Raw genomic sequence first — 11,468 nt, 5'->3', positions numbered from 1 at the left:
TGGCTATTGGGTTGCTGTGACGTGTCTGGACACACTTGTGGCCTTTGTCAGCGACTGCTACACACACAAGCAGTTGCAGATGGCTTATGAGAGGTAGGCGCCAGCAGCTTTGTGGTTGCCAGGTACTGAACTATAAAGCCAGGACCTCTCAGTAGCTATTGAGAGCGCCTTGGCAGCACTTCATAAGGGGGAAGCTGCGGGCCTGTGGATGTTCAATCCACCCATGGCAAAATAAAGGAGGAGCAGAAATGACAGTTTTATGGAGCTGATAGCGATACTCTTGTAACCTCATTAAAATGTGTTCGTAGTGTGTTGCTCTGGAACGAAAGATACTTTGCAATTCACACGAAAAATCTCTGAGTTAATAACACATCCAGTTTGGGTCAATATACAGTAGAACTGATGCAAAACTGTGTTAACTTTGACACAGGGTAAGTGTTGGTGTTAGTTAGTGTTATTATTAATTACTTATTGTACAAACAATGTGTACATGACATCAAAAACTGCAAAGGATACACATATAATTAAGAATCAGTCAGAAATAGTCAAATGTTACATATATATAACAATTTGGAGCCAAAGACCTGCCATATCTAGGTTGGGTAAATAACAGTAATATGAAGAATAACCCCAAAACCCAGTCAAAACAACCCCTTTGTTGGTTAAGTTTTTGCATTTGTGCTGTATTAACCCATTTTGATCCATTTTTACCCAGTTCCCAAGTGTAGTGTTGTGCCTAGATCATTACAGTGCAACACTGGATTCAAATACCTCTGATTTGTTGGTGTGTAAAAAAATGCATGTCTGAAATAGAACAAATCCTTCTTTCCCACCTTGTTAAAAAAAAATCACATTTTCAGCATCTCTGACTGACAGTCGGCTAATTACATTTGAATCTTGGAACATGTGCTCATATCAATTTTCCAAAAGGATCAGGGGGTGGACATCTTCATAAAAATAGCCTGAGAAGACCACCAGCCCAGCCCACAGGCCTAATCCCTCGTATACACACACAGGAAGGTCAGTCACAGGGATGAGTCTGAGAGGAATGCAACACTGTCTAATGTCTGGATGAACTCTCTTTCCTCCTGTCTTCTCTTCACAGTCACTCCAGTACTCCTTGTATAGAAATTCACACAGCATTACAAATAACTAACGTGCAATACATTTTTGGATCAACATATGGTGTAAGAACATGGTTCCACGTTGTATGTAGGTGGTACCCACAAATCTCTGAGGAATAATGTAAGATGTTATTTTTGACCTACAAGCTGCATGTTATGTAAGGCTTTCAGCACCAAATAGTCATAACATGTCAGGAATTCAGGTGTAGGAAATACTACTGATGTGAAGACATGCCATCCTTCAGGTTGTACTTATTTCTAAGTAGGTGGATGCACCGGATTACACAGAGTCATCTGCTCCTCTGGATTAAATTGCCAGTGTATTGTATCCCTGTGCCCTGCTGTTGTCCAAATCATCCGTTGCAAATCACAAAGCCATGCAGACCTTAAATAAACCCAGAACCAACTGTAGGACAAATATAGTCATAGCCTCTCAAAAGCTTCTAATCTTTGTTACATTGGTGGCTGCTGCACAGTATGTCTGTCATCATGTGACATCAAACCCAGGGTGGAGGTGACCTATATTCGGCAGCAAACAAAAACTCTCATCTCTTTGAGTGCATTAACATAATATGAAAGTCATGGAAAATAAACTGCATGTCAACAGACATTGTTATTCACAGGATATTGAAGCAGAGATTATTGTGTAATGTGTTTATATTGTCAGAGTTAACCGGCATTCTTGAATGCCTGTTTGTGATTTTATTATAACTGCACTGATTTGTATCTGATAGATAACAGGTGCTGGTCTTTGTCTCTTGGATTATTAACTTCTACATCAGACACTGCCAACTCTGCAGCGCAAAAAGCTTGCTGATCTTGCGTATTCCTTTTTGCCTGCTTAATCCTCTGAAGTCAACTAGTGAGCAGCTGCCAACAGATTTCGTATGTGGCCTGTCTAGCCCCAATAAATAGGCCTTTATTTGACCTGGACTCGGGTGTTCTCTTATCTTAATGTATTCAGTCTTTACAATAATGTGTCAGTGGCTATTTCCCCCCCCTCTTAATCAAATGATCTCAGAGAAGAAGAGAAGCATTTACTTTGGTGGCTCCTTTGAGGTGGTGACTTGTTATAGACTGAGACAGATCAACACGACACAGTTGCATCTCTCTGAAGCACAAAAGCCTCGCCGCACCAGAGTTGACAGCTGGTTGGCATGGTGATGACAGCATAAGTGGGATCCATTAGGTTGAGATGAGGGGCTGCTCTAGTAGTTAATGAGAGGACTCACACAAACCTGGCCCTTTGAGGAGGCCTCTGCTTGCTCTCCTCTGCAGCATGGAGGGCTCACTTTCAACGCAGTGTTTTCGACTGAACAGGATAGCCACATAGGGGGTTACTGGGGGCGAGGAGATACAATCTACTAAGTCTACTATCTCACAAAACCGTACACCCCTTCAGGGAGGCACTGTGAGCGCCTGGGTAATGCCTCCACCGTCTCTACCCCCACCATCCCCAGTTCTCACCAAAATGAGTCATGGTATGAGTGGGTGACAAGACCTGTCACAGAGCCAGACATATGATCTGCATTGCTAAAGAGGAGAGAAAGTTGACTACTCCAAGGAATGCACAACCCATTAAAATGGTCTCCTCTTCGATCCCTTGCCTCCTCCCTTGCCCACAGATTTTGCGGTATTTGGATTAACTGCAGACAAACATGCCGATTACCTTTGGGTACCAAAAGCAGCAAGTCAGAGCACAAAACATACTTCAATGTATCACAAATAAGATGTTCATATCTAGAATTTTTATCAATTACTGTGTTCACACTCTGCAAAACAGAGATTCTATAGCATTTGAAAGAGAAAAATTGAAAAAAACTGAAATCCTAACATAACAGTAACAGCTCAACTTCAGCTTCAGAGCTCAAAATGAAGACTTTCTTCATTCTCAGGCTTTTAAAATCAATAAAATCATGCCCAGGGCCTTCTGCTGAAGCACTGAAACCTATTATACAAATATTTCAGCAAAAAAGCTTGCATTTAAGAATAAATGGTATGTCCAATATTCATTCTCCTTTTAGGTCTGTTTTTGATCTCCACCACCTCCTGACGGATACATCTGGCTTTTCAACTGCTAAATGCTCTACTATGGTCACCAGCTAGTCGCTAATCTTGTCTGTCTGCAGTTTGGCGCTAAGCAGGTAGTGCACAGTGGGTTTTACAGCTATTCACCAAAATCAGCTGCCTGGTGCAACCACAGTGAAGTTTTAAGTTGGATATTATACAGACATTCACTCCAGACCTTCAGTGTTTGGCAATAGGAGGACCTTTAAGAGTAGGAGGAATTTTAAAGACAATTCATTATTTTTTCAGTAACTTCCATATAACATGATGCAGTGACTCTAAATCAATACCCAAATATATTACTTAGTTGAACTAATAGGCAGACAATAATTTTATCCCATGATTATAACCACTGTAACCGTACTGTAGATGCAATAGATGGAATCTATAGAGCTATGTCCTGTGTTGTATTTAACAGAGTAACTGTGAAATAGACTTGACACTATCTTGAGTTCTGAAAACTGGAATCCCCCCCCTGCCACCTGAACTTTCACATTAATCCCCAACTGACATCAATGGATTACTTGCACCACTGATCCCAGCAGCACACACACTTAGGACACATTTTGACCTGCAGTGTTGAGTAGAGGAAGTTGACAACGATGTGTCATCTCTATGTGGTGGAAGAGAGGACTGCAAATACCAGAGCGCTAGTGAGGATATGGGGTAACTAACAACAGCCGGAGGATCGAGGCGTTACCACCACAACACACTCTCCTCACTCTCATCAATCACTTATCAAGGCTTTTGGACAGCTATTTATACCTCCGTCGGCATTAAATGGCACTGGAGAACAGTGTGGGCAACATCTGTGGAAATTATATTAGATATAAATGCAAGAACACTGTATTATGTGTTAAGACCAATGCATTCTGTGCAACCTGAAGAACTCAAGAGTTTCACACATGATCCATGTGAAATGACAGAATTCGAATGTCTCGAATTTAGGGCATTTTTTAGGAAATGTCTTTACTCACTTCCTTGTCGTGAGTTAGATGAGAGGATCAATACCATTTAAAAATCTGAACGGTTAATAAGATACAGCCAGCAACTGGTTAGCTCAGCTTAGCATACAGAGAGGGGAAAAGGGGAAACAGCTTGCGTGGTTTTAACAAAATCCACCAGCACGTTTAAAGCCCACTAGCTTGTTACATCTAACATGCTTAACCACCTGTAAAATTGCCATTTTTACGCTACTTATGCAGCCAAGCTGTTTCCAGTCTTTAAGTTAAACAAAGCTAAACTAAGCTAAGCTAAACAGTTTCTGAGCATGAGCATGTTTGTATATGATATCAATCTTCTCATCTAAAGCTTGGCAGGTAAGCAATGAATTTCCCAAAATGTCAAACCATTTGTTCAAAGATAGTAAATAACAATTTGTTAAACAAATTGTTTCAGTTTATGATGATTTCAAAAGCTCAACATCAAATACATCACCATCTGTCTCTTTCTAAAAAAGTGCTGTATGCTCCTCTCGTGTTTGCTCATTTGTCCATATCTTTATTTTCTTTGACACTATCAGACATCTACAGTTAAAACACAACATTTGGCAAAATACAATGATTTGGCAAAAAACTTGTACTGATTGACTCACTGATTAGGTCAGTGAACTGGCAGAAAACGAGCATTTCTAGAAACCTTCATGTTCAACCACATGACGATTTCATCCCACTTGGTATTCAGTGTTTTTAAGGACTCCAGCAGAATCAGTGCCAGGTCAGACAGTATCCAGAGACATCCTGATTCACTCTCTGGTGCTGTGACACACTCACAGACTCAGACAGGGGACAGAGAAGCCGCGGCTCCTCATGTTTGTTTTTGTGCAAAAAGAGAGAGGGAGAGAGGATGAAACAGACAGACAACACTATAAAAAAAACCCAAAAGAACCAAAAACTGTTTGCTCCTTAAAGTCACCAACCACATTGGACAAGAAACCTTTGTTTTCATAAATGAGATTCGACTGTACAATATGAAAACATGAGTGGCGGACTCACAGTTAATCTGTGGGACAGCCGAGGTCTTGGATGACAGTTTCTGAACTCACAATAGCTCCATCTAAGACAGGCACCAGCACAGTGAGTCACACAACTCCACATGAAAAAAAAGTGCTATATCTCTGCTGCATTTTGGCATGACTTATTCAATTAGCTCATGCCAACAGGATTACCAAAAGAAAAAAAACAAAGACAAAAAAAAACTTCAGTGTAAAATTGCCTCCCTTGATGAAGACGTCCATCTCACAACACTAAAACCGTCGTCTCTGACTCTGACGTATTCCTTTTCAAGTGTCTCTCTGCTTCCTCCTTGATTCACAGCCATTGAAGCACCGTTACTTGCAGCGAAATCACATACGCTGCCTGACAACGCTAGCATGTTTTTAAGAGATTTGAACATTAAAAATATATACAGCACATTGTTTCTTTTCCCCGTAAATCCAAACTCTGTCCCTCAGTCTGGCGCACAGGAATGATCTGTGTTAGTGGGGCTGGTTTGATCCAGATGATAATCTGTTCACTACAAGGTTTATATACAGGTTTCATTATGGCATTTGGAACCATACTCCATAAGAAAAATAATTGAATTCATCCTAATTTACATCAATGGTCCCTTTGACAGTGAAGAGATATCAGAATGATAATAACCTGAAACATGTCCGAGTAGTTTGACCAAAAAGACGCCGGCTCATCTTGCATAAAATGTTGACATGGTTTTGCACAGTAGTACTTTCTGTAAAAACTTAACCATCATGTCAATAGCTGCTGAGTGCTGTTGAGATGCATTGTTCATGGGTTAGCTGTTCTAACATTTAAAAATGATGCAATATCTACAGATGCTGAGCTGTTGTTTAGTAGTGTGATCTTGAGTGGTGTAGGTTGGCTGGCAAGTCACACAACTGTAAACAGGAGAGGAATTTTAAAAAAATCCAGAGAAATATCTTTCACATGCACCCCGTAACTGCCCAAACAATCCTGTGATGTGTGATGATTCAAAGACAGAAATATGGATGATCTTGCTGTAATCGTTTCACATCTTTTGCATTTTTCTTCCAAACGTGTGGGCAGATCTCACTTGATCTGATTTCATCTTAATTAACACCGACTTCACCGATATGTTAACATCTGCTTGAAATAGTTGAAAATATCGGTGTAAATACTTAAGATCACATTGTGGGATGACTGTACAGTACACACAGCACAACAGCTTAATCAAAGGATTCAGTAATGTGTTCATTTTGTGCTCTTACCGTCAATGTATTCAATTAAAAATTACAGACTTTAGCAGATCAAATCAAAATGCAACATAATGAGGTGTGTGGGAGTTTCATATTGCAGTGCAATGGCTCTGTATTGTATGATCATTATCCACACGGGATCCCAGTGCACTGTGGCACATTACATGTGACAATGAACAATTCACAACATGATTTAAATAGTAACCTCCTTCTGACAGAGCAGCGTCGCATCTGCTGTCAGAGTCTACCGGGGTAATGATCACCATATGCCATCTACAACCACATAATATGATGACCGGCTGTCTTACTGTACATATGTAAAGGTAACAGTTGGATCAGCAGTGCAAATGCAAACATATAAAAATATGGAGAAATAAATGACAGCTACATAATTCCAAGATTACACAATATGTACATGACACAATTAAACTACTTTCACATTTGAATTCGGTAAACACTGCATAGGTGACTGCATCACTAGCACAGATGAGATTGTTTTTTATCATATAATGCCTCACTTGAATAAATATTACATAAATATTTTCACTTTTTGTGTCAGTCCCCTTCTGCAGCCAACTATATTTTGATGTCCGCTGTGTGCCACTTCATGGAAAGATGATATTTAAAGAAAAAAACTTGCATCATGAATCTTTATGTACTATACAAGAACATCCATTCAATCTCGCGTTCATACTAATAATAGAACAAAAACATAAAAAATAGCAGCAAATGTAGACATGTTAAGCAAAACATGGGTTGAAATAACAATAAAAAATGTAGTGCATTTGTACTTTATAAAAAATAAATAAATGAGTGACAGAAAAGGCAAAGTAAGGCTAGAATAATTGGCTTGCAAATAAAAAAAAAAAGAAACAAGATGGATGTCTTACTCGGCCACTGAACCAATAGAAAAACATCATTCGGGAGCTCGGGACAGAACAGTAATGAACCTTCATGTTAAACGAAGGACAAAAATCTTAAAGCACTGCCCTCAACAACAAAACAAGCACTGCATAGCCCTTCACAGCACTATCCGCCCCAGTACCACTTGTCAAGGTTATTGAATGCCTTGTACTCCTTGTGCCTACGCAGGTAATCACAAGCCAGACATGTGTGCTCTGCCCAGAAATAGGCCTTCTTTACTTTAAAGTGCCGCCGCCACTCAAAGTACCTGAGGTACATTTCCTCGTTCTTGTCCAGGAGCAGCAGGTAGTCGGCCAGCTCCTTGGGCGAGGTGAAGTCGTCCACGTGGATGAAGGCGTCTCCCTGGATAAAGTTCTCGTAGTTCTGCCGGGGCGGGCCGAGAACCACTGGCACTGTCCCCACAGAGAGCGGGTTGTACAGTTTTTCAGTAATATAGTCCTTGTGGATGGAGTTCTCAAAAGCCAGGTAGAACTTACAGCTGGCGATGGTGGGGAAGTAATCTTGGTCAGAAATGTACTCCCCGAAGGCTTGTCCGTACGCATGAACCTCAATGTGTTTGTACAGCTCATTGTAGTATTTCACCCGCACATGGTCCTGGTTCCAGTTGCTCACAATCCAGCAGATCAGCTTGTTTTTGCTGGGTGGGACAAAGTCCTCCTCGCCCTCTGCTGCTACGATTGACCCATAAGGCACTTCAATGTCGGCGTCCTGACGGTAATTGAGAGTCAGATTGAACAAGTTCTCGATCCCGGGCAGCTGGGAGGAGTGCGACGGCGACTCCAAGTTCATCCATATCCACTTTTGAAAGGATGGTCGCTGGAGCGGCGGCAGGTTGGACAGGTCAGTGCAGATGTCTCGGTGATGGATGACGACCCCATCCGACTTGTTGTAGAGGTTTCGGTCCGCTGTGACGAAACAGCCCTCGATGTTGAAGAGGGAGCTGCACACGCTCAGGTCGTAGGTTTGTCCGAAGGGCCAGAGCCAGATCAGCACGGTGGTCACGTTTTTATCACTCTTGGTAGAGAAGAGGTTCTTGACCCGGTCTGTGGATACTGTTGACTCTACAGGACCCGATAACCAGCTGGTGGATGGTTTAAAATACATCAAAAACAGAGTCACAAAGCATCCCAGTATGAAAGTGCCGAGCAGAAGGGGTCGTAGGATTCTGTGAAAAGGTGCAGATGGCATACTCTGTCCTGAAAAGGACACACCAAAGAAAAAAAGGCAGAATAAAGTCAAGATCAAGAGGATACAACATCCAGGCTAATCACCATATCATAAAGAGGAGTTGCACAAACCATCACGTCTTTATGATGTCTATAATACTGGATCATTGATTCTGAACATCATTTGTGCCTCTATTAATACAGTTGGCTTGTGAGCGTCTGCATGCGAACACAGTGTTCATACTCTTGCTATAATCTATGAACGCACACCCTGCCATACGTGAGGTGCCCACTACTTTGGATCAATACTCAAAGAAAAATGTGTTGCCTCCTCAGGCACATTAAAATACAAACCTGGTGGATTTGACTGAATGCTGAAATCCAAGCAAGAGTAGAGGTTGTGGGAATTGGAGGGAGCTGCTCCTACATTGGGTCGACGGCGGGATCAATCCTCTTCGTGATTCAGTGCTTATAGACAAAAAATAATAATTTGCAGGTCACGGCTATGAGGTGCCTCTTTGCTCTTACGCAGAATAACAATGATCCGTAATGATCTAACGAGGGGTGTTTGATCTTGAATGTACAGGTCTTCTTAATGATGCCTCCTTCATGTGAGCAGAGAGAGAGAATCAGGGAGAATCAATTAGGGCTACAGAGGTGGGAAAAAACACCCAACATCACCACAGAAAAAGCATGCGGTATAATGTTTGGAGGTCATATGCAATCAACATGCAGAGATAAGCTTTATCTCCACAAATCTTTTAAATTAGCTGGAAAATAAAGTGAAAATGTTAAGGTTATTGCAGTTAATCATGGATGTTGTTTCAAATTTGCTAGTAAACCAGGGGTATAAGCTTCAGCTGTTATTAGTTTTTGTCATATGCTATGTATTGTAAGAGAATGCTGCCATCTTAAGGCTGAGGAGAGCAGAAAGGCCCCCTGACTCTCCAGTTCTCTGGGGCTCAACACACCTGCATGTTGCATAAAGGGGCCATACAAGAAGATTGAGACACCTTGAGAGGTGACTTTATTTTTCTGTTCCACACATCACTTAAGTAAATTTAAAACAATAAGACCAGCTCCAGCCCTGATTTTCCTCACATCATCGGCCCAATATGACATATGGGGAATGATATTGGCCTTATATGTGACAGCATCCCTTCATCTCTCCCATCTGTGATTTAGGTACACAGATCTGTGCACAAAGGCCACATGAACCAGGTCCAGATGAATGCAACTCCTTTTAAAGGCTTACGGTATCAATACATTTTCATGTAGGCAAAGCCTCTTACACCGCTCAAACATGGTTTATGTCAGCAGCGGCGATAAGCTCTTTGCTTTACAGAGGATGCTGCCCATGCCTTCATGTGCTGGCGTCAAACATGTCAAACACAATATAGATTCAGAAAGGCTGAAGTGTACAGCAGCGCAAAAGATCAAAATCAGGGCTATTAAATATGCAGTGTGATGGTAAAGTTATAGTGTCTCCATAGTGATGCTGCTGAGGTCAGAGTATTTAACATGAAGGGGTGATGTGGCTCACACAGTGGAGATGCTTCTCTCTTCTTTCCATGCCTGTTTTAAATAAAATAGCTCTGGTTTTGCCAAATGCACTGTGATGTATTTGGGACACCGAAAGAGCACCGCATGGGTGAGTAGTCTGCAGCGGGGCTACGGTTGAAATGACTGGAGAGAGGCGGAAAAGACGCAGCCACACATTTTGGCAGCATCAGTGACAGAGACGCATCAAATCCCTGGTGTGGTTTTAGGACCAGGTAGGCTAAAGGGCAACAGGGAAAGCTCTCATGTCCTGCAAAATGACTTTTGTTTCCGCCTATTTCACTTCGATTCATGTGCGTTGTGTCAGGAAGGCCACTGCACTGATTGTAAAAGGACACTCCATCCCAGGTGAGAATCAATTCCCAGCCACCGAGCACTGAAGGTCATTTTATAGCGTGATGCTGTAGTCGAGCCACTGTTTAAAATGGTTGTCTTTTAGCGTGACACTGAATCCAAGTTAATGAGAATATTGGAGACTTGCTGGAATATTTCATGTGTTGCAAACACACAACAGCCCTTTGCGCACGAAAAACGCGCAGAATATAAATAACAGCGTGGAGGATGATGCTGGAAAAAATGTATGTATGTGGAAGGCAAGCACGACTTAGAGTGCACATCGCATTCACAGGAGGAAAAAAAAAAAGACCTTTATAGTCCGCTGGAGTAGAAACTGTCCAGCGCATTAAACGTGTTATGTAGGCTATCTAAACGCCCAGAGAGAAAGGGAGAAAGCACCGATCATTGGCTTTGCTGTAACATTTTTTTTTTTCCTTCTGTGGAGATCATTTCTAATTAGCTGGCGAGGATTTGCCATCAAAAGCAGGTACCACCGCTCAGCCATGGGGTGCAGGGGGAAAAAAAAAAATAGCCATGCATTTCACTCACCATCTCGACAGGCGTGAGTCAAAACAGACCTTCCTTCTCATTTCCTCCAGAGGTCCGTACCCCTTTCAAAGACACCTTGCAACATACGGAAGATGTGGATGCGTTTGGAATAAAAAAATCGCGCCCGTGTCCGCCGTATTTGCAGGAATAGATCCGGACGAGCCCGCATCCATCGTCCTGATCCACAAAATGATGGTACCTACTGTAGCAATGTGCACTGAATCTTCCCGACTGCTGCACACCGACGCAAAGAATGATGGCTGAAAAAAAAAAAAAAAAAAGAAATTGGCGGCTACCCCGTCAGCCTGCACACTACATTCATGGCTCGGTGTGTGAGGACGCCATGTATGCTCAGGGATGTGATGCGATGTGGAATAATTCCCTGCTGGCTGCCCATGCGCTACCTTGCTCTGTTTACCGTCAATGCAGCTGCAGGCTGTGGCGGAGCTCCAGTGTGTGTGTGTGTGTGTGTGTGTGTGTGTGTGTGTGTGTGTGTGTGATGCTGAGACT

General features: G+C 42.1%; 1 protein-coding gene across 2 annotated transcripts; it reads right to left on the bottom strand.

Annotated features, from left to right (window-relative positions):
- Positions 1-7,452: 7,452 nt before the first annotated feature.
- On the bottom strand, positions 7,453-10,999 carry fut9a (fucosyltransferase 9a). Of its 2 annotated transcripts, XM_070842627.1 has the most exons (3): positions 10,959-10,999; positions 8,868-8,981; positions 7,453-8,428 (listed from the first exon to the last, which is right to left on the bottom strand). In XM_070842627.1, exons 1-3 carry the CDS (start codon positions 10,997-10,999, stop codon positions 7,453-7,455), a joined length of 1,131 nt encoding a protein of 376 aa, XP_070698728.1. The 2 variants fall into 2 exon arrangements, with proteins under 2 accessions (XP_070698728.1, XP_070698729.1); XM_070842628.1 differs by lacking the exon at positions 8,868-8,981 and having other exon boundaries at positions 7,453-8,543; positions 10,959-10,968.
- Between the last annotated feature and the right edge of the window lie 469 nt (positions 11,000-11,468).

This window comes from Pempheris klunzingeri, chromosome 13, assembly GCF_042242105.1.
Source record: "Pempheris klunzingeri isolate RE-2024b chromosome 13, fPemKlu1.hap1, whole genome shotgun sequence".
NCBI lineage: Eukaryota > Metazoa > Chordata > Actinopteri > Acropomatiformes > Pempheridae > Pempheris > Pempheris klunzingeri.
Note: the sequence above shows the minus strand (reverse complement) of the source record. Positions and strands in the feature narration are given on the sequence as shown.

What these genes read in the sequence shown, in the direction of transcription:
- fut9a (XM_070842627.1), bottom strand. Translation starts at nt 10,999, where the DNA reads ATGAGAAGGAAGGTCTGTTTTGACTCACGCCTGTCGAGATG. An exon ending in GACTCACGCCTGTCGAGATG is followed by an intron (nt 8,982 to 10,958) that starts GTGAGTGAAATG and finishes TTTGTCTATAAG; the next exon opens with CACTGAATCACGAAGAGGAT. An exon ending in CATTCAGTCAAATCCACCAG is followed by an intron (nt 8,429 to 8,867) that starts GTTTGTATTTTA and finishes ACCATCCACCAG; the next exon opens with CTGGTTATCGGGTCCTGTAG.